We start from the raw sequence: 22321 nt of genomic DNA, 5'->3' as shown, positions 1-22321 counted from the left end.
GAGGGTTGGGGGCACCGACTCTCTGCACAGTCAAAAATCCATGTGTAACTCTCAACATTTGCAGTATGCCAGTCTCTATCATGGCTAAAAGACGTGTTCCTAGAATCTGCAGTTGGAAATGGAATATATTTTCCCCATAGATTATTTGAAATTGTGACTAGGTCCCTAGACATAAAACCTTATTTAACTCCTAATGTTGCTGAAGAGATGTAGAACAATTTCTCATATTTCATTTCCCATTTCGAGATTCCATGGGGAAATGCAATCTGGGTTCTAAACACCCCCGATTGGCTAATAAACTTTTGAGCCATAACCCATCTTTAAATTAGAAACTTGTGATATTTGATGTCTAAGACACCAATTTAAGATAGCATCACTCTTTATAATTGGTCATTTTTAAAATAAACTAGATACCTGCTAATTTATTTTTATAACTCCTTGTCATCTTTTCTTAAAACCTGTAACTTTCTTCATTTTAAAGACATGATGATTTAGTTTTATTTTCCTTGTTTCAGTTGTTTCAGTGCTTGGGACAAACCACAGGAGTCTCTTAACTGTATATAGTAGCAGTCCAAAGGCTTATGGCAGAAGATGCCAGTTTTCCCTACTGCTGCAATCCTGCAATTGCCACTTTTAGAATGTGCAGAATAGGAAGGGTAATACATTTTGAATGTGAAAAGCTAGATGTGGCTTTGAAACTTGTTACTTGCTTTATTGGCATCTAAACATCACTATGGTCAACCGACAGGGAAAGTTGTAGTGTCATTGTTTTATGTGAGAGATGTCACAAATACAAAATGTAGTAGTGATTTTAAGCTATTGCCTTCTAGGAAGACAGTTGCTGAAATAAGTGTAGTGCTTTTCTAAGATCGTTACTCATGTCTTCTGACCCTCTTACTCCCACTTAACTGCTTTCTAGAAAATGTCTTTCGTGATAGTTTAATCATTTCCAAACATGCCATTTTTTGCTATTATGTGTGTGTGTGTGTATTTGTAGATTATTGCCCATTTCTTTTATTTGATTGCATTATCACATTTATAGGCAAAAATTACATGAGGAGTGGTTGCTGCGGGAGCAGAAGGCACAAGAAGAATTCAGAATAAAGAAAGAAAAGGAAGAGGCAGCTAGAAAAAGGCAGGAAGAACAGGAGGTACAGTATTATCAGACAACCAGTTGACTAATTAACCCAAAACTCATTAAGAGTTAAATATCTTGAACTTAAAAAAATGGATATCACTCATTTTATCAATGTTGTAAAAAATTGTTTTATTTGCCCTGTATGTGAAAAGTAAGTCTGAAAAAAATACTACTTTTCCTTTTTTTCCCCCCTGTAAAGAGAAAGTTAAAGGAAGAATGGGAAGAACAGCAGAGAAAAGAGAAAGAAGAGGAGGAGCAGAAGCTACAAGAGAAGAGAGAAAGAGAGGTGATTCCTGTCACAGGAGGATAAACGCACTGCGTATCCTCTTAGTGAGCTGATGTGGCAAGTGATGGGGTTGAAGATTAAGGTATAGGCATAGCAGGGCTTGGGCTCCAGTTTTTTGTGTAGGAAGAGTCATGTTTTTAGTGAAGTATACACTAGAATTTGCTTCTGGTGCTCTAGAGTTTTTCATCTGTGCATTGGCGGCTACTTTAATTAAGGTTTTTCTTCAGCTTTACCCATCTTACCCTTTTTACCAGGGATTGGCAAACTCTGTAAAGGGCCAGAGTGTAAACATTTTAGGCTTTATGGTTCATACGGTGTCTGCTGCAAACACCCAGCCCTGCCAGTGTGCCGTGAAAGCAGCCAATAGATACTCTGTAAATGAGTGGTTGTGGCTATGTTCCAATAAAACTTTATTTTTATTTACAAAAACAGGCGGTGGGCCCCTGCTTTATCCTATGTACTACTCTAGAGCAAATGCTGTTGTATATGGGTTGACTTACAGAATAATATTTTGTATAGTTTTCACATTTGATTTATAAGAGTTAACTGCTTATGACATGTCGGCAAGAATTAGTTGATTGAAGGAAATTAGGAACTCAAATATTGAGGAATTAGGAAGGTTTTTTTGTTGTTAAATCTTGACTCCCTTTCTATCTTGGGCTATAATACAATTGTAGCTAACACATAGTTGCTCATTTAAAAAAATTTATAAGGTTATATGTACATATCTCCTGTCTGTATCTTCAGGATTCTTTTTAAAGATCTGGTATATTTTGTTGCTGTTCCTTAACAGTGTATTTATTTCAAAGATACCACAGGTCATCTTTCCTGAGTCATTCATCAGGATGTATCTTTTCTGTAATATTGTTGGGTTTGATTAGTATAAAATTGGGTAATTAATCACTATATCATGGGGAAAATGCATTTATTTACACCCTAGTCATGATGGGTAGAAGCAGCCTTTTTGACCTTTGCTTTTTGTGTCTCCGGCTCAGGCTATCAATTAATTCCAGTGCAAGTTTTTTTAGACACCCTTATTTGAGCACTGCTTTCCAGATTAAGACAAGACCACAGTAGTTTTTTAGGGGCAGGGCAGTTGTTTGGAACTTGTCATTTTTTAATAGAGAGTAATCAATTCCCATTTTAGTAGTAGAATATTCTTTAATTTCAGTCTTTCTGGCATTAGATAAAAGCTAAGGCTTTTTTTAAAATACTAAGGCATTTGTTTCAGAGGAAGTCTGTTGAGACATTAAGGAGAAAGGGGTAAAATGAAGTAGATTCTAAGCTTATAAAAGGGATATGCAGTCTGTTTCTGCTTTGTGCTAGATACTTCTCTAGTGGATAGAAATAAAGCATCAAAAAAGTCCCTGCTCTCATTGAATTAGTTTTCTAGAGGGGAGAGTTGGATGATAAGTAAGCAAAAAAAAGCTCATTTTAAGTGCTATAAGATCATGTTAGGTGCTGTAAAGAAATAAAGCAGAGTCATGTGATAGAGTGACGAGGGTAGGGGAGTACTTTTTTAGATTGCGGGGTCATGGAAGACTTCTATGAGGAGCCGATTTGTCAGCTGATACCTGAGTGCAGAGATCTCAGGGAGAAAAGGGGTCCAGGCAGAGGGAAGAGGCCTGTGCTTGGAGTGGAAAGAAGGTCAGGGTACCTTAATCCCAGAGACCAAAGAAGAGAGTGGCAGGTGGAGAGGTCAGGAGGGTGGGCAGGGTCAGATCATGTAAGACCTGGATTTGAAGGAGGAATTTGGATTTTATATTACAAGTAATGGGAAGCCATTGAAGGTTTTTTAAGCAGGGAGTGACTTCATCTAATTTATATCTTTACCTTTAACAGAGCATTCTAACTTTTGTATAAAGAAGGGGGTAGTGAGCAAGGAGGCAAAAGTGGAAATAAGGTGATTAGTTAGAAGGCAGCTGTTCCAGATAGGACATGGTGTTGGTTTGGATGAAGGTAGTGCTTCATACAGAAAAGTACACAGATTTGGGGTGTGTTGAGGCAGAGTTAATAGGACTCTAGCTGGTAGATTGAATGTACAGGGAGGGGAAAAAGGGAGGGGAGCCTTGGCTGGCTTGGCTCTGTGGATAGGGCATCAGCCTTCGGATTGAAGGGTCCCAGGTTCGGTTCCGGCCAAGGGCACATGCCTGGGTTGTGGGCTTGATCCCCAGTGTGGGGCGTGCAGGAGGCAGCCGATCAATGATTCTCTCTCATCATCGATGTTTCTCTCTCTCCTTCTCCCTTCTTCTCTGAAATCAATAAAGAAATATATTTTTAAAAAAAAGAAAGGGGAGTTTAAGTCATACACTTGTAGGTTTTTAGTTTGAACTGAAATGGGGTGAGAGGTAGGGAAGAAGTAGTTTTCATTTGATCTTTTAAGTTACTGAGGACTCTCACATGACCAGGTAGAGTTATTAAGAAAGAAGCTAGATAGATGAGTCTTTTATGTAACGCTTTAAGGGTCTAGGGAAGAAAAGTCCGTTGACCATAATTTCAAAAACTTGTTTAAATGCCAATGAAGTCAAATCTATTGGCATATTGCAGGACTTCCTTTGCCTTATTGAAAAGTTTGAAATTTTTCATCAATCCTAATTACTACTGTTCATGTCACATTTTAGCATCTATTCAATGTTTATGATGTTTCTTCTACCATTGTGTTTTATAATATTCATAATACCTCATCTTAAAAACTAGAACATGACATATATGCTCAGATACACTAAATATGACTGTTACTGTTCTAAGATATTTTCAATATTTTTGCAATCTGAGCCAGTAAATGTCCTATTTGAATGAAAACTCAACTTTGAAATCTTTTCAGAAGATTAGTGCTGTAGAAAGCAAATTAGAAACTAAAACTTTTTGTATGAATGGGTTGTTAAAATTTTTACACATGAGATTCTTAACCAGAGAAACCAGATGTGACTTACCTGACTTCCAGGTTTTCACTAGTCCTATGTTTGCACCATTTGTAGGAGGCTGTGCAGAAGATGCTGGAGCGGGCTGAAAATGAGGTATTTTCAAAACCTTTCGTTAAGAATTTGAGACTGATGAGCATTTCTTTAAAAACAATACTTCCAGCAATGTTATTTTTGCGGTTGGCTCTGTAGATCATGTCTAAAATATCTGGGGTCACTTTTGCACCTCTGTGATTTATGCAACAACAAGAACTGCAGAAGTTATCAATGAATAAAAGCAAATGGTATTGAATCACCCCTGTGGGCTGTACTTGTTTATACTCCTTAATGTTCGAATAAGAAACAGCATACACTCTTACCCCCTCCCCCCAACGGACCCTTTACCTTCCTGCTTCAGAGTAACCTTGATTTCTCTCAGTGGTGGTTCTCTAAAACAGTGGTTCTCAACCTTCCTAATGCCGCGACCTCATGTTGTGGTGACCCCCAATTTCATTGTTACAAATTGAACATAATTAAAGCATAGTGATTAATCACAAAAACAATATGTAATTATATATGTGTTTTCCGATGGTCTTAGGCGACCCCTGTGAAACGGTCGTTCGACCCCCTTAGGGGTCGCGACCCACAGGTTGAGAACCGCTGCTCTAAAAACTCCTGGCCATTTTTCAGAATGCCTGGACAAAGGGAAACCTTGGTGACTGCTCTTGGTCGCTGTGGTGATGCCTGGTAATGGGTGGTGACTGGGAACCAAGAGAGACACAGTTTGTGTCTCAGCCCAATTGCTTTTCAAGTCTCCATTACATGTTACAACTTAAGTTACATGGTACAACTTAATATTACTAAGAGAATCCATCTTTATTTTTGACCAAAACAGTTGAATACATTTTAAACATTTAATTCTTAATGGATCATGGTTATTTTCAACAGTTGGAAAATAGTGCCACATGGCAAAACCCAGAACCACCCACGGATGTAAGAATAATGGAGAAAGATCGAGCTAACTGTCCATTCTACAGTAAAACGGGAGCTTGCAGATTTGGAGATAGGTAACTAATTTTGCTTTATCATGTCAGAATGAAGTGCCTCAAAATGTTGAGCTTTTTGAGTTCTATTTTTAGGGGTGACTTGGGCTTGAGTTTGAAGTGTTCACAGTCAGGCATCTGCTATGTTCTTACTGCTTCTCCAGTTCCCCATTGTCTGTTCTCTGCTTCCCCCCACACACCTTACCCCTACCCTCTAATAAGGGGTTTAAGGCTGAAATGAGTGAATGTAGGGAAAGCAGGTAGAATAGTGTCAGGCAAATGGCGAGCACTCTTGGAGTGTTTTTTGTTATTGTTGCCATTATTCTCTGAGAAACTCTTATTCCCTGCCTCTTTTGCACCAGTGTTTTTGAAACAAAACATTCATGTGGAAAATTAAGTGTTGATGTCTTCATTTAGCGATGTCTTCATACCTACTGTATGCCAGGCAATGGCGATTTTTATAATTTGGCCTGTTTATGAATGAGTAACTCAAATTAAGTAAATAATTCATAATGATGAATGAATCCACCCAAGGCAAAATCTAATTATTACTATGCATTCTGCAGAAGAAAATTTCTAATCATATATTAGTGTCCTATTAATTCCAAAAAAGGGATATGAATAGTCAATTTCATATGTATTCGATGAGAAACTGTATGTTGTCTCTCGTGTTTATCTTATTCATAAAATTATCCCTGCCATGAGATAATTTCCTTCTTTGAAAATATGAACCTTCTCTATCTTTCTCTTCTATTTCTTTTTAAATTAAAGCATTAATACCATTTTACATTTTTTTTAAGAACAATGGTCCTCAACCCTAGATGCACATTAGAATCACCTAGAAAACTGTAACAAAAAGTATGTCCTAATTCAATTTGAATAAATCAGAGTCTCTGAGACTTGGGCAGCCTTAGTTTTGAAATGTCCTCAAGTATTTCTAATGTCCCCCAGGATTGAGAGTCCCAAATGCAGGGTGGTTAACTCCTTTTATATTTTATAATAGGATTATATATGCCCAGAAGATCTTTGAAAGGATTCACAGGATCTGGTCAATAGTGAAAGTTTCCTCTTGAGGAACTGGTAACTAATGAAACTTTATTTCCCTTTGTACTTTTACAAGTGTTTTCCAAATGTATGTTCAGTTTCATCAAGAAATAATAATGCCGTAACCGGTTTGGCTCAGTGGATAGAGCGTCGGCCTGCGGACTCAAGGGTCCCGGGTTCGATTCCGGTCAAGGGCATGTACCTTGGTTGCGGGCACATCTCCAGTAGGGTGTGTGCAGGAGGCAGCTGATCGATGTTTCTCTCTCATCGATGTTTCTAACTCTCTATCTCTCTCCCTTCCTCTCTGTAAAAAATCAATAAAATATATTTTTTTAAAAAAAGAAATAATAATGATTAATGTAAAACACCAGTGTGCAATTAAGACTCAGCATGAGTTTATATTTGTGTAGATAGTTGAACCAGATTGCATTTAAGGTCTTCCAGCTGCAGGTTTCCTCATTGATGAAACATATCTCTAACATTTTCTTGAATTTTAAGACTGTGGTCATCTGATTCTGGGATTCTCCTTCTGTTGGGCATAAGATAGAAGGGAAAATGTCCTAAGCAGTTTCAGGAAATCAGTTGACAGTGCTTATTTGCAGAAAAGGTTATGGCCTATCAGGCTCTCAAAACTCACCCCTGAGAGTCTTTTCAAGGAAATACTGACAGTGGTCTGATTAGTTTGTGAACATTTCTTAACATTTTGATAGGCATATGACATTTTACCATCACAACTATTTAAAAAAAGTAGGACAGCAATTTGGATATTTTCATTGTTCAAGTGGTGAGTTGTGAAATCAAATTCTAAGAAATTAGCAGTTACAAAATCCAGCACCATCCCTTCCAACAAAAACACTGTGCCCCTTTTACAGGGAGCCGTAGGGACTTGCTCTGGATCACACAACTGTTCGTTTCTGTTGAGATCTGTCACATCATCAGTCAACACTTCCGTAGCCTAAGCATTTCTTTGGTTTTGTTTCTGTAATTAGTACAGTTCAATTCTAGAACCTTTCTGGAGTTGATATATTTTAGAGTCAGAGCTTTGAGGGGGGTTGTTACTTTTTTCTTCCTAAAAGAACATAATTACTGATGAAAGGTAAAACTTATCAGAGTAGTTATTTATACCTTATGCATTTCCTGCACTAAGGAAATGCGTGAGGTATAAAGAAAACTCAGGGTCTCCTGCACTGTTTAATAAAATAAAAGAAATCGAAATTAAGGAAAGGAGGAGAAAGTGGGCTGTGAATGTGCAGAATATTTGACACTGGATTTGAATATATCCCAGGCAGATGATGAGCTATATAGTTCTTACCAAAAAGGAAGAATGAGAAGTATCTCTGGAAAGGCAGAAATTTTCCTGGTATTGGATTCTAAATGTTTCTCCCATTAAAAACTATGTAAAGACATTGAATAGGAAGGTAAACAATAACTTTGATAGATGTTTTGTTAACAGTTGCATATGTAATTTTCATGAGAATGTTTCTTACAGAGACCTTCAATAAATGATTGCAGCCTAATTGCAGTGTGTGTGTGTGTGTGTGTGTGTGTGTGTGTGTGTGTGTGTATGTGTATGTGTATATATATAAAAGCCTAAATGACTATTATGACCGGTTGACTGGTCAGTAGCTATGACACACACTGACCACCAGGGGGCAGATGCTCAACGCAGGAGCTGCCCCTTGGTGGTCAGTGTGCTCCCACAGCCAACCTCCCGCAGCTGGCCAACCTCCTGCTGTCCCCCCTACCCCGCCACTGGCCAGCCAGGCCGAGGGACGCCCCCCCCCCATCTGTGCATGAATCGTGCACCAGACTTCTAGTGTGTGTGTGTGTGTATAGAGAGAGAGAGAGACAGTGATGGTGGGTACCTGGAGTGTTCCCTTGAAAAGAGAAAAAGAGGTGCCATCAGTCAGCTTTACCTGAGGGGCATTTGGAGACCCACACCATTTATTGGCTGTCCTTGGGGTAAGGTAATGTTAAGGTATGTGATTTTGTGCCAGTCTTACTTGATTTAAGTATCTGAGTAATGGGTAAGTGGCATGTTCTAAACAAGGGGTTCTTAAACATGGCTGACCTTCAGGACCAAGTGGGGAGTTACTTTGAAAATATGGGTCTCCCACTCTGAAATCCGAACAGATGATCCGTGTGCAGAAGAATCACACAGGCCTGATACCACAGCATTAGACTGCTTTTCCAAATCTCTTTTTATCTTAGCTGAGTTCGGTAGGAGCTGTAGGGCTGGCCTTGAATATATTCAGTTATATGGCCTATCTCCAGGCCAAGGGGACGTTTTCCCTAGATGGGAACTTTGGCTCTGTTCCAGAACTCACAAACACTCATTTGACACCTTGGGAACTAAAACCAAGTTCATTTAGATGTAATAAACCCATGAGCAGGATGTTAACCTTGTTAAATTCGTTCCTTGTTTAATTCTGCATGTGCTTCATACTTGTAAAATTCTGATTCACGGCTAACACTGCCAGTTAGGTTGAGTCATAGCTCTTTGTTCTGTTGGTAGCTGTACTTGGGAAGATGGATCTCATCAGAAGGTCCCTAACTGAATAATCTAGGCGGGTCCTTTGGAAAAATAACATTTCACATTAATGAACACTGACTGCACATTTCTGAGCTGGGCACAGTGTGTGCGGACATTCTGTGTGCAGTATCTCACTAGGTGTACAGATACATATTGTACACATGGAAAGTGAGGATGAGTTAAACATTTAGTCATTTTAGGGCCATTATTTTTCCCAACACATGCCTAGTTCTTCAGCTTTTTTTCTTTCTACAAGTTCTGGGTTGGTTTTTTTTTTTTTTCCTAAAAATTGTGCCCTAATCAATTTTATAACTAGAAACCTAACAGGAAAATTTTGATGATTTGGAATTGTGAAGTACATTTCTCCCCCTTCATTTTATTTTAGGAGAAGGATGTAAATAAAAAAATAAAAGATATTTAAAGAGTTATTCAGGTATGGACTGGTCCAGTTTACACAATGAGAAGAAAATTGTTCTTCATAATGGTTAGTCTTCTTCAATTAAATAAAAATTAATTACATTTGCCATACCATTTAATGAACTGTAGGTTAACTCAGATCTCTTGGATCCTTTCTTAATTATCAGCCATGTGACTTGGGTAAGTGCTTGCTTCTTTGCAAAGTACAGAGAAATACTAGCCCCAACTATCCCAACAGTTTGCAAGGATCAGAGGGGAAAAATGTAGAAATGCCATGAAAACTTATGTTATACATGTATGAGGTTGAAGTACTCCATTAGCTGGCAACTCTTAGATAACCCTATTCTCTAAGCATCAGGTTAGTTGAAGATTGTCTAGAACAAGGATTGTATTGTTCTCACCTTCCTCCTAAGTCCCACATGGGGTACCGAATGGCAAATGAACTTGGAAATAATTTTTGCATTTTAATGGGAATCAATATATTGCTCAGTCTTAAAACAGTTTTCTTAAGTATTGAAAGTTGATGTCTGAATGGATTTATTTTACAATTAAGTCAAAACAGCCAAGTTACTTGAGTCTCGATCTCCAAATTTAACGCAAGCACTTTATGTGTAATTTCTAACTATTGGACTACTGAATTTAAACTTTCCTTTCATATGCAGGTGTTCACGTAAACACAATTTCCCAACATCGAGCCCCACCCTTCTTATTAGAAGCATGTTTACAACATTTGGAATGGAGCAGTGCAGAAGGGATGACTATGACCCCGACGCCAGCCTGGAGTACAGTGAAGAGGAGACCTACCAGCAGTTCCTGGACTTCTATGAGGACGTGCTCCCTGAGTTCAAGAACGTGGGGAAGGTGATCCAGTTCAAGGTGGGCATGCACAGTGCGCATGAAGGAGGAGATTGGGTCATTTCCCACTGAAGTACCCAGTAGGACAAGAGAGCTAGGATACAGGCTTTCTGCCTGGGTGGGGCTGTGTGCCATGGTACAATGCCTGGCCCTGTGTAGGCCACCCAGGCACTCAATGAATGTTAGCCCCTTCTCTCGGTACAGGTACTACATGAACTCATGTACTAGCATGAAAGTTCCTGGGTGTCAGGGACTAGATGGGAAAGGCTTTCATCTCTTCAGTACCTTTGTGATCTAACTCTCCTAGCTGGTGAATTTTCTGCAGAAGGTCCCTACAGACAGTAGTACCAGCATTCAGTTAAAGGCCGCCTATGATAGAGAACATGCAGTACCTCCCTTTCTCCCTCCCTCTGTGGGTAGTGGGTCTCACCTAGAGATGCAGTGTGCACAGTGTAATACCACTCCACTTACTGAGCTTGTTGTTATATTGTTGCATTGTATTGATGGTGCCAACCCAGGTACATGTTCTTTTTTTTTTGGAAGTACACTGGAACATAGATCTTGATTCCTTTTCTTTACATTATTTTTATTCATTGGATAATTTCAATACTGAACATAGTATTCCCAAAGTCATGGTTTGTGGTGCAGCAAATGGGATGAAAAAGAGGCATTCAGATTGCACAGAATTAAGGTAACAGGAAAGTCAGATGTAATAGCCACTGCTCGCAGGACCTGGTAGTGGAATCCTACCACAGTGAAGACTCCTACTTTGTGAATGATCAGATCCAATCCTGAATGATTCTGTTATGTTAGGGTAGGAAAATGTCATATCTTTTCCCATAATTTGGGAAAAGATAGGAATAAAGTTGTTTTTTTCCTCACTGTTGGAAATGACAGTTGGAATAGCCAAGAGTAGAGCAACTGCTAACCAGCAGCACTTGTGAAATTCAAAGCTATACTTATTTCTACCGATTTTAAGATTTTAAAATGTTCTTCCCCCCTTTGCCTTTTATTTCTGTCGTGCATGCCTTTCTGTCTTCGCACTGCTTCTCAGCACAACCAATAAACCCTCAAGTAGAATTGCCTGGCTACCCACAACATGGAGCCACATTAGTGCGGTTTGGCTAGACCTGCATTCTGGAACATGTCACCTTACCTCTCCATGCCTTTTCCTCATCCCGAAAGTGAGGGGATTGGACAACATTAGTGGTTTCCCTCTCGGGATCCCTACATTACACTGCTCCATGAATTCAGTGGTGGAGCCACTTCCAAAACTTCAGGCCAGCCCAGCCGGCGTGGCTCAGTGGTTGAGCATCGACCTATGAACCAGGAAGTCACAGTTCAATTCCTGGTCTGGGCACATGCCCAGGTTGCAGGCTCAATCCTCAGTGTGGGGCATGCAGGAGGCAGCCGATCAATGATTCTCTCTCATCATTGATTGTTTCTATCTCTCCCTTCCTCTCTAAAATCAATAAAAATATATTAAAAAAAACAACAAACAAAACTTCAGGCCAGTTAGTGGAAATCACACCATTACCTGCAACTAGCCACCTACTAACCATGGTGTATTTGTTTTCTTTTGTTTAGAATTTTATCAGCCAAGCTCATGCTAATCACATTGGTAGTTATAAATGGAAAGGTGTTTGTTTAGTAAATTTTTAGTAGGAAAATTTCCAAAACATTAAATTTATCATGGAAAATTAATAATGGGTCTTTGTGAATCATTGGCTTAAGTCAGCTGTTCTCAACCTGTGGGTCGCGACCCCTTTGGCGGGCGAACGACCCTTTCACAGGGGTCGCCTAAGACCATCCTGCATATCAGATATTTTACATTACGATTCATAACAGTAGCAACATTACAGTTATGAAGTAGCAACGAAAATAATTTTATGGTTGGGTCACAACATGAGGAACTGTATTTAAAGGGCCAGAAGGTTGAGAACCACTGGCTTAAGTGATTGCTAAGGTCCCTGGTACAGCTGATGTGGCTACCCAAACAGATCCTGCCTCTTTTTGGGTGGGTACTCTAATAAAAATACTCTGGAACAAATTTGTAAAATTAAACATTTATTTTGAAAATAAAAGCTGAACATTACTATGAATATTTGAGGACCTTTGTATACCATTATATAAAACCAAATAAAATAAAATAACCACCTGGCCGGCGTGGCTCAGTGGTTGAGCATCGACCTATGAACCAGGAGGTCATGGTTCCACATGCCCGGGTTGTGGGCTTGAGCCCCAGTGTAGGGCATGCAGGAGGCAGCCGGTCCATGATTCTCTCTCATTGATGTTTCCCTCCCTCCCTTCCTCCCTCTCTCCTTCCCTCTCTCTCCCTTCCTCTTTGAAATCAATAAAAATATTTTTTAAAATAAAATAACCAAATTAGATATGTCATTTTCTAAGGCAAATGATCAAATGTTCAACCTAACTAGTAATAGGAACAGTGCATATTAAAATGACAGATTATTCACACCTTATCAGGTAAAATATTATAAATTCTCTTAATACCAAGACTGGGCAAGGATGTGTGAATTAGTAAAACCACTTCAGAGGGCAGTAGTTGTCAGTACCTAGTGAAGTTGTAAACTTACAAATCTGCACGCTACTTGTGGTCATGCAACACAGGAGAAATCCATCCACCTACAGACATGTGTTCCAGAATGCTGGCTGCTGCACTGTTTGTTGATGAAAAATTGGAAGCACCTTGGATATCTGTCATTCGAGGAGTGGACAAATTGATTTGCTAATTTGATATATTCAGTATACAGTAGTTAAAATGAGTCCTTAAGTTTATGGGATTACATCTTGAAAAAAGGATGTGGAATAAATACTATTTATGTAAAAGTTTAATATGTGCAAAGCAATGCTATACATCATCAATATATATATACATGTTTCTTTGCATACGTATACATAAATATGTGTATGCCCATATATGCATAGTGGACATACATTTCTGTGTGTATATGTGTTGCTGTGGATATTTGGGTAAGTGTGTATTTATGTTGGAATGTGAAGGATATGCCCAACCTTAGGATAGCGCCTATGTATGTGATGGAGGAGGGAGAAAAGGATGGAAGAGATTCAACTGGGTCTTTAATGTTTTACATATTTAAACATTCTCTGTCAAAAAGGAAAATGTCAGTGTTAAATCTGGGTGGTATGTAGATGGGCTGACTTTTTTTCTCGATTTCTGTGCATATGTGAAACATTTCACATCTATGGGGGGAAAGGATCTGGATGAACAGGGATCAGCTAATTGGGGCCTGCAAAACCACTATGTGCTGAAGTATCCCTTAAATAGACGTGAGAGTGGGGTTGTACCTCGATTTTGGAATCTTCTATTAATAACTAGTTTTCATAGTGTTGGCCTGAACAAAATGCATTTAATGGCTGAAGGGCTTCTTTTCCTTAGTTTTTTTTTTAATGATAGAATTCTTCATTGCTCCTTAGGTCAGCTGCAACTTAGAACCTCATCTGAGGGGCAATGTGTATGTTCAGTACCAATCGTAAGTATTCTGAACATAAAATGTCTTCACAGTTTGTCACAGTATAGTGTTGTGACTATGTTGGTGTCTGTGATTGTTTCCACGGAATAATATAGCTTTCATATGCATGGTATTTTTAAAAATATATTTTATTGATTTTTTTACAGAGAGGAAGGGAGAGGGATAGAGAGTTAGAAACATCGATGAGAGAGAAACATCGATCAGCTGTCTCCTGCACACTCCCTACTGGGGATGTGCCCGCAACCAAGGTACATGCCCTTGACCAGAATCGAACCTGGGCCCCTTGAGTCCGCAGGCCAACGCTCTATCCACTGAGCCAAACCAGTTAGGGCTGCATGGTATTTTTTTAAAACGTAAATATTAAGAGCTGATATAGAAATATAGGAGGGATTTGAAAATAATACATTTGGATTTCATTCTTTGTATAAGTACATAGTTTTGAATCTTTTGTAATATAGTAATTTTTTACTTATATAATTTTAATAATTAAAATACAAACTGAAAGGGATAACTAGAATAGAGGAAAGTATAAATCAAAAGAGCCAGGAATTGAAGCCCCAAGTAATCTCTGTGTAGTTAGTAGTGTATCAATTCTGCTTGTTTTGTTGTTTGCCTGGGCCACACCGTGGCTAATGAGTTAATTTAACCATTGTAATAAGAATGGTGATCTTAACTGAGAAATAATTGACACTGATAATGGGAAACACTTCTGCATTTTTAATGGTCCCATCTTTTGGTTTAAGAAGCTTTGACTCAAGCCAGTTTCCATGCATCAGAGCCTCTCAGAGAGTTGGTAAAAAGGGTTCCTGAATAAATGGTGAGCTTCAGCAGCTGGAATGTTCTAATGAGTACTCTCTTAGTAGTACAAAAGCAGTAAGCTTGGAGGTCCTACAATAAACGAATAAAAGGGTTTGTTAACAACAGCATTAATCTACATATTAGAACATTACTGTAAAGCGTGTCCTTTAATTTGTGGTTTAAAAGGGAAGAAGAATGCCAAGCAGCCTTTTCTCTGTTTAACGGAAGATGGTATGCAGGACGACAGCTTCAGTGTGAATTCTGCCCAGTGACCCGGTGGAAAATGGCAATTTGTGGTAAAATATAACATGATGATTTCCCCCCAGTTATTCTACTGTTATATAAAAGGAAATTCTTAGTGAAAAAAATAATATTTTAGAGAAGTGAAGCATAGCTTTTACCTCACACAGTAGATGAGCCGAGATCATTATATAAAGGACATTACATTTTAGATCTGTAACAGACCTTGTGTGTCTCTTTGTGCATGATATGATTGAAGTCACAGTGTATTGGTGACAGAGTTGGGCTAGAATTGGGTCTTCTCGTCCTCAGTGCTGGGGCCCTGTGTCTAATACTTTAGGAAGCCTGAGAAGTTGTGGCCCTGGAAGCCACCTTTCCTTATTGTGGTTTCAGAGGTGTTTGCTATTGATGGCTCCCCTCACTTAAGCTGTGTTGTTTTCCCCATCTTTATCCCTAATGAATCTTTGCTCATCTTTGCCACCTAAAATGTTACCTATAACATCCCTTGCCTTACTTGAAATACATGCTTTTGTGCAGTAGATTGATTCTAGCTGTGGGATGTGGTGAGGGCACATTCAGTCAGACTGACTCATCGACAGTGGCCCCAAATCAGGAAATGAGTCAGTCCCTTGAGAAGCCAGCAATTTTGATGGCCTTGTTCTTTTTTATTTCTCTTGGATGGGCTTATCCAAACTGTATTGCTAAGGTACCGGAAGCAAAGAGATGGAGCTATTTGTGTCTTAAGGGAGCACATTCCTGATCCTTTACTGTTCTTTGCTTTACACGTGTCTGCTTAACACCTCTTATTTAAAAATACACAATTTACAAAGTCTAAATCTTTGGCAACCTGGTCGTAATGGATGCTATCACTTAAAAACCACTTATTGAAGAGGGGGGAAAGATTTTGGAATCCCTTGCTTTGGAAAACGAGAAGAACCATTACACCTTAAGATTAAAGGCTTGGGGGATGAAAGAAGTGGACCCGTTTTCTCCATAAAGTTGTTTGTTAGTTCTGGCAGTCCACTATGGTTTCACTGAGGTAATTCTGAGTATGACTTTGACTCTCCCAAAGGAGGAGACTATTTCACTTGTGTTTTGTTTTTCAAAAATAACAGTTTGGTTATTTTTCCCATTAACTAGTGATGTTGAGCATTTTTTCATGTCCTTGTTATTGGCCATTTGTCTATTTTCTTTGGAGAGATGTGTATTCAGATCCTTTGCCTATTTTTATGTAGGTTACATGTCTTTTTACTATTGAGTTGTAAGAGTTCATGATTTATTCTACAGATAAGTCCTTTATTAGATCTATGATTTGTAAATATGTTCTCCCATTATGTGGGTTGTATTTTCACTTTGACGGTGGCCATTGAAGCACAAAAGTTTTTAATTTTGATGATAACCCATTTATCTAATTTTTTTTCACTTGTGCTTTTGCTGTCATATCTAACAATCCATTGCTTAGCCACGTGTCACAAAGATTTTACTTGTATGTTTGCTTCAAAGTTTCATAGTTTTGTGTCTTACATTTAGGACTCATCCATTTTAACTTTCTTTTTGTATATAGTGTGTGGTATGGAGGTATTTCTATTTTAACTGTTTTACATATTTGGGAAATTTACTGCTTTAAAAAAAAAAGTTTGAAGACCCCAAAAAGATTTCTGAGTTGTTCAACTGGATTTCACTTTGACAAGAATCTTCCATATTAAAAATACTTGGTAAATTTAAAAACATTAGGCCAATGTTTACCATCTTCTTCTTAAAGTGTTAATTAGGGATCTACATTGTCAGTGAGTGGGATGGTGAAACCCTAGAAAAACTTGGAGTTACCACTTATGTCATTTGCACACCACACAGTAATCCAGTAGAGAAACCGGATATCCTGGCTAATTAAGATTTCTGATTTGTTACTTTTCACAGTGCCATTTGTTAGAGCACTTGAATATATTTGAAATTCTGAGAACCAAAACTGTGACATCAATTTATATTATCTAAATAATATAAAGAAGAAAATAGTTCTGACATGTCCAACATGAGAAATGTACTTTCTAAAAAGGATAAAGTGCCAGCAAGAAATGCTATTTCCTCACTTTGCATTGCAGGTTTATATGAAATGCAGCAATGCCCAAGAGGAAAACACTGCAACTTTCTTCATGTGTTCAGAAATCCCAACAATGAATTTTGGGAAGCTAATAGGGACATCTACCTGTCTCCAGATCGGTCTAGCTCTTCCTTTGGTAGGAACTCAGAGAGGAGAGAGAGAATGGGCCACCATGATGAGTACTATGGCAGGCCCAGGAGGAGAAGAAGCCCCAGTCCGAACCGTTTCTATAAAAGAAATGGAGAATCTGAGAGGAAAAGAAGAAGTACCCACAGGGATAAGAAGTCTCACAGACACACAGCAAAAAGTCGAGAAAGACACAGTTCACGAAGTAGAGAAAGAAAAAGGGACCGCAGTCGGGGCCGGAGCAGCCGGAGCAAGAGCCACCGGAGCCGAAGCAGGAGCCGGAGCCGGAGTCGGAGTCCAAGCCCTTCTAAGTTCAGAAATTATAGTGGGAGAAGGTCAGGTAGTAGAGACGGAACTATTCATAGTCCCAAATCCAAATAAACTGATTGTGTTTTTAAATGATTGCATATGTTATTTATTATGGCTGCTCCATACCTGGGTGGAGGGCTCTGAGTTTAAGTGGATTAACAAGTCTGGTAGAACCCTACTATCATCTATAACTCTATTTAAAAATATTAGCACGGCTGGCGTGGTTCAGTGGTTGAGAGTTGACCTATCGATTCCTGGTCAGGGTAAATGCCCATGTTGTGGGCTCGATCCCCAGTAGGGGGCATGCAGGAGGCAGAGGATCAATGATTCTCATCATTGATGTTTCTTTCTATCTCTCCCTCTCCCTTTCTGAAATCAATAAAAATATATTTTAAAAAATAATCTTTTTCTAATAACTTATATGCTTCTTTTAGAAAATTTAAATGTATAAATAACATAAATATTACTTGTAATCCTAACCCTTAAAGATAACCAGTTAACAATGGAGCATTACTTTAGTCTTTTTTTTCCCTCTTATGGGTGTGTGCACATTTTTTACACAAAGAACATAGATAGCTGCAGTTGAATATGCTTTTTGTCACACAAAATATTGTCATACTTTCTCAAGGCCAATTCTTAATGTTATTTTTACTCACTGCATAGTGCGGAACTCTTAATTTATTCAACCATATCCTTGTTCGATTTTAAGTTATTTTGACTTTTACACTATTAAAGAACCCTGTGCTATAAAAAATCCTGTGGTAGATATCCTTACTTTCATACATTTATGATTATCTCCTTAGGATAAATTACATCAAGACATATGAATACTGAAGTATTTCCAAATTGCCCTCCAGAAAAACTACACAAATTATCAATAATAAATTTTGCTATTCCCACATCCCACATTACTTTTCACCAACTTGGTAAATTTTATGTGTTTAACTTTGTTTCTGTACACATTGGCTAAGTAAAACACTTTTTCTATATTTAATGGCCATTAAATTTGGTGGTTTGCCCTTTATTAATCTATTGGATTTTTGTACATGCAATAGTTGAGCAGTTTGTTTTACTTTAAAATTCACTTTCTCAGTTTTAAAGTACTAAAGGGTAGTCAATTTTTTTTTCTGCCTCCCTCCTATCCCCTATTTGCAGTCCCTCCTTAGCTAGAGGTTTCCCATTAGGGTGTTCATCTTTTTTTATAGTATATTGGAGAGTTCTCTATATACAGGTAAATTTTTGTCATTTTCAGGAAAATTGGAGTTGTTGCTATTGAATATGCCTAGTGTTACAGCAATTCTGGTAAAAAAAAAAGTGGTCTATTTTAAAAGCTTAATGTAGGGGAGGCTGGGGGAAGGTCAAGGGAAAAAAAAGGAGACAAATGTACTACTTATAATATTTTAAGCCATAAAAAATGTTTAATATAAGATATTGTTCTTAGATTTCAGATCATAAAAGCTCTCACGCTTCCTCATAAATTTTTAAATTTTCTTAGTAACCTTTCCATTGACATACTAGGGATCTTGAATTTCAGAGTATATGGAAACAAGGACTTAAGGATACACAAAATAGCGAAGTTAATTAGGAATAGAAATTTCTTCAAGATTGGCATTTCTGAGTGATACCTGTTGAAAAAGCCCTTTAATCTGTAGTCTATAAAAGGCAGTATGTGGTCCAGAATACATTTTACTTTAAAAATTGATTTGCTTCAGGCTTTAAATACATTTTACCATAAAAATAATTATAAATTTTCTGTAATTATTTACAGCAAAGCATGTCAAACTCGCGGCCCGCAGGCCACATGCCTCATTTACTTGGCCCATATTAGCCTTTGAGTTTGACGTGCTTGATCTACAGGATTCACTAATGCCAAATAGTTATCACCGAATTCAAAATTTTTAATACTTTCCTAAGTACAGCCAAGTTATACACAATTAAAGGTGGTATTCAAAGCTGAACAGTCTTTAGTGGATCATGGAGGGGAAAATGTCATAGAGGTTAAACACCAGCTTGTGCTCAATCAAGGTTATGAGTTATAGTATTAAAGGGCAGCGTCATATGGAGGGGAAGAAGCAGTTTTTATATGTTTTTATTGATTTCAGAGAGAGGAAGAGAGAGATAGAAACATCAATGATGAGAGTATCATCAATTGGCTGCCTCTTGCTTCTCCCTCCTTACTGGGGCTTGAGCCTGAAACCCAGGCATATGCCCTGACTGGACCTCCTGGTTTATGGGTCGATGCTCAACCACTGAGCACACCAGCTGGGCAGGAAGAAACAGTTTTTAAACCACAGACCAGTTCATTATCCTGAAAAATGTCCATCTTAAATATTAATGTTTTTAAACTTATAACCTAATTACCACTTATAATTCAAAAATTCCAACTCTACATTGCTCACAGCCCAAGGGCCTGTGACCCTTTCACAGGGGTCGCCTAAGACCATCGGAAAACACATATATAATTACATATTGTTTTTGTGATTAATCACTATGCTTTAATTATGTTCAATTTGTAACAATGAAAATACATCCTGCATATCAGATATTTACATTACGATTCATAACAGTAGCAACATTACAGTTATGAAGTAGCAACGAAAATAATTTTATGGTTGGGGGTCACCACAACATGAGGAACTGTATTAAAGGGTCGCAGCATTAGGAAGGTTGAGAACCACTGCTTTAGAGGCTAACAGAGGCTCTTTAAATCGAGAACTATTTTATTTTTAGCAGACTAGCAACTTAATTTGATGATAGTTGTTTTGTTTTTTTCTGGTCCATAGATATTTCTACCTCCTCCCCCCCTTAGGCATGTACTGTTTGTCTCTTTTTTTGTTTGTTTCCTCATTCTTAAATATTTATCTTTTTAGTATCTAACATTCCCCACCTGTAGTTAATAGGAGGTCCCTTAACTAAGCTTTGATTTGCTGCTTATGACACAGTAGTTGGCAAAATTAGTTTGTTCTGAGTGTGCTAGTACCTCCAGTTCATGGGATCAAGGGTGGGGGGAACCAGTTGCTTTGGAATACTTTTTATTACCTGGAGTAATAGGAGTTGCTCATTCCGAAAGAGTAGAAAAGTCAAGTGCATCAGGTTTTAAAAGCGGCATTTATTGATTGAAAATAAATGTGCAGATAGGCTCTCTGTAGCATGGAATCCACATTATTTTTTAATGAACTTGAAGTATATGAAGACTCCTTATATCTTCCATTTATCTTGTGTGTGCTTTTAACAACCACCACATTCAAATGGAGGTGAATTTTCAACGTTACTGAAAAAAGACCTTAGAATTTTTCCTTCAGCAACTCTCCATAGTTTGACAAGCTTTTGGGAAGAGATAGATAAAAACACACTACAATAGTGTACATTGAACATTTATTACAACTAATTGGCGATGTGATGAAGACAATGCACACATGGCCTGAATATTGGTCACAATCACAAGAAAGCTTAATCCAGCCCAGCAAATACAAATTAAAGTGTAAACCGTGAAGATGTGTTTACATATGGAGTATGTATAAAAGTGACATTGAAATAGCTCTTAAAAATATAGGGCCTACTAATGCCATTTTACCTCATTCAGCTCTCACTTTTATATGAAAGATGGTATGCTTATATTTTTATAAGATTTCTCATAACTATTTCTCAATGCTATTGAAGGGCAGGAAGCTCCCTAAAGTTTGTAGCACTTCTAAGTAGCAGGAAGCAATAAAGGAGAGCAAAATAAATTTGGCTGCAACAAGCACCCCAGAAGGAACCTTAGTGCTTTAAATGACATAGTCAACACTTTGTGAAGAGAGTAACATTTTCCAGAAGAATCTGTCATGAAGAATTCCTGGCAAGTCAACATTCTATTTTATTTTGGGGCATCCAAATCCAACTAAGTGACTAAATGATTATGGCCACAAAATTTGTCTCAGGAGTCAAATGTTCGTTGGCCTTAAAAATAATATGCTCACCATTATCAAACAATCAATCTCTTCTTCATCCCAGGTTTGCAATGCCAAAGAATTTTCAGTGTAAAACGGTATAATTCCAATTTAGTCTATGTATATTCCCTTTGTTTTTAGGTATGTAGTTTCCAAATAGGGTCTTTGGTATAAATTTGATGTTTTTCTTTTAAAGTTTCAACATAGTTAAGTTTTCATTCATTTGATATGTGATATGTCAATTCCCTTTATTCTCATATATACTGGGAGTGCACTGGCTTTTGGCTTCGTAAGTTTCCTTTGCCAAAGACAGTAATTAATAAATGTATTTAACCTGATTGTCATTTTCATAAGATATCCAATTAAGAGAAACAGACGTATAAACCTTAAAATACCCAGGTACCTTTCTTTTTCTCTATCATTCTAATTCATGTAAGTTCCTTAAGTTATCAATTGATTAACCAAAATTCCCTTTAAAAAAAATTGTGTAGGCCTGAATGAAGCAGCTTAGTGAAACAGTAATACTGACAAGACATCTTACACCATTAGCTAACATGGACATGAAGGCAGTGACCATCTACAGTGTGTGAAATGCCACAAGAAGTCATCAACAAGGGAGGAGAATTATGTCAGTCCAATCTCTTCAAGAACACTACGTGGGGTTTCAGCTTCCTGTGGAGGGAAAATGTGAGACTCTGGTAAGCAAATGTGGGGTGGCTTGAGAATGTGAAACTGACATAAGACTTGCAATTTTCAGAGAAGGAAAGCAGTTCAGTGGTATGGGCGTGTTGTGTGAGCCAGTGGTTATTTAGGGTTTTGTATCCCATACATTGGAAGCCACAGAATATTTTCAGCATGCATATATATATATACACATATATATATAAAATTTTTAAATCTTGTTGAAAGTATTACATTGATTACTGACCAATAATTGCTGTAACACGAAAAGCAGTCAAACCCATTGGCAATTTAAGAAATCATTGGTACCGAATTATCTATCTACAGGAAAGGTAAGTTATCCTAGTGTTAAAATTTAACGCCCCCCCCCCCAAATAAAAAGCAGGGGAAAACCTGAGTTCTCCCAATTCTT

The 22321-nt window shown here is 38.0% G+C and overlaps 2 protein-coding genes across 5 annotated transcripts in view; one reads left to right on the top strand and one right to left on the bottom strand.

The window, feature by feature from the left end:
• The window catches only part of ZRSR2 (zinc finger (CCCH type), RNA-binding motif and serine/arginine rich 2), a 29850-nt gene extending 12461 nt beyond the window's left edge, over positions 1–17389 (top strand). For all 3 annotated transcript variants that reach the window (XM_014548037.1, XM_005876630.2, XM_014548038.1), the window contains 8 exons: positions 1043–1151; positions 1338–1424; positions 4403–4441; positions 5273–5391; positions 10024–10237; positions 13673–13728; positions 14713–14822; positions 16866–17389. In XM_014548037.1, the coding sequence (XP_014403523.1) occupies positions 1043–1151; positions 1338–1424; positions 4403–4441; positions 5273–5391; positions 10024–10237; positions 13673–13728; positions 14713–14822; positions 16866–17371 (1240 nt within the window). In that variant the 3' untranslated portion in view covers positions 17372–17389. The remainder of the gene's footprint in view (positions 1–1042; positions 1152–1337; positions 1425–4402; positions 4442–5272; positions 5392–10023; positions 10238–13672; positions 13729–14712; positions 14823–16865) is intronic.
• Positions 17390–20388: 2999 nt separating this feature from the next.
• Positions 20389–22321, bottom strand: part of AP1S2 (adaptor-related protein complex 1, sigma 2 subunit) — a 25526-nt gene continuing 23593 nt past the window's right edge. For both annotated transcript variants that reach the window (XR_001364123.1, XM_005876626.1), the window contains one exon: positions 20389–21900. Coding sequence is in view for 1 of the 2 variants with exons in the window: in XM_005876626.1 (XP_005876688.1) it covers positions 21853–21900 (48 nt within the window). In the remaining variant the exon portion in view is untranslated. The remainder of the gene's footprint in view (positions 21901–22321) is intronic.

This window comes from Myotis brandtii, unplaced genomic scaffold (assembly GCF_000412655.1).
Source record: "Myotis brandtii unplaced genomic scaffold, ASM41265v1 scaffold490, whole genome shotgun sequence".
Classification (NCBI taxonomy): domain Eukaryota; kingdom Metazoa; phylum Chordata; class Mammalia; order Chiroptera; family Vespertilionidae; genus Myotis; species Myotis brandtii.
The sequence above is the reverse complement of the archived record's forward strand: the minus strand, read 5'-3'. Positions and strand labels throughout refer to the sequence as shown.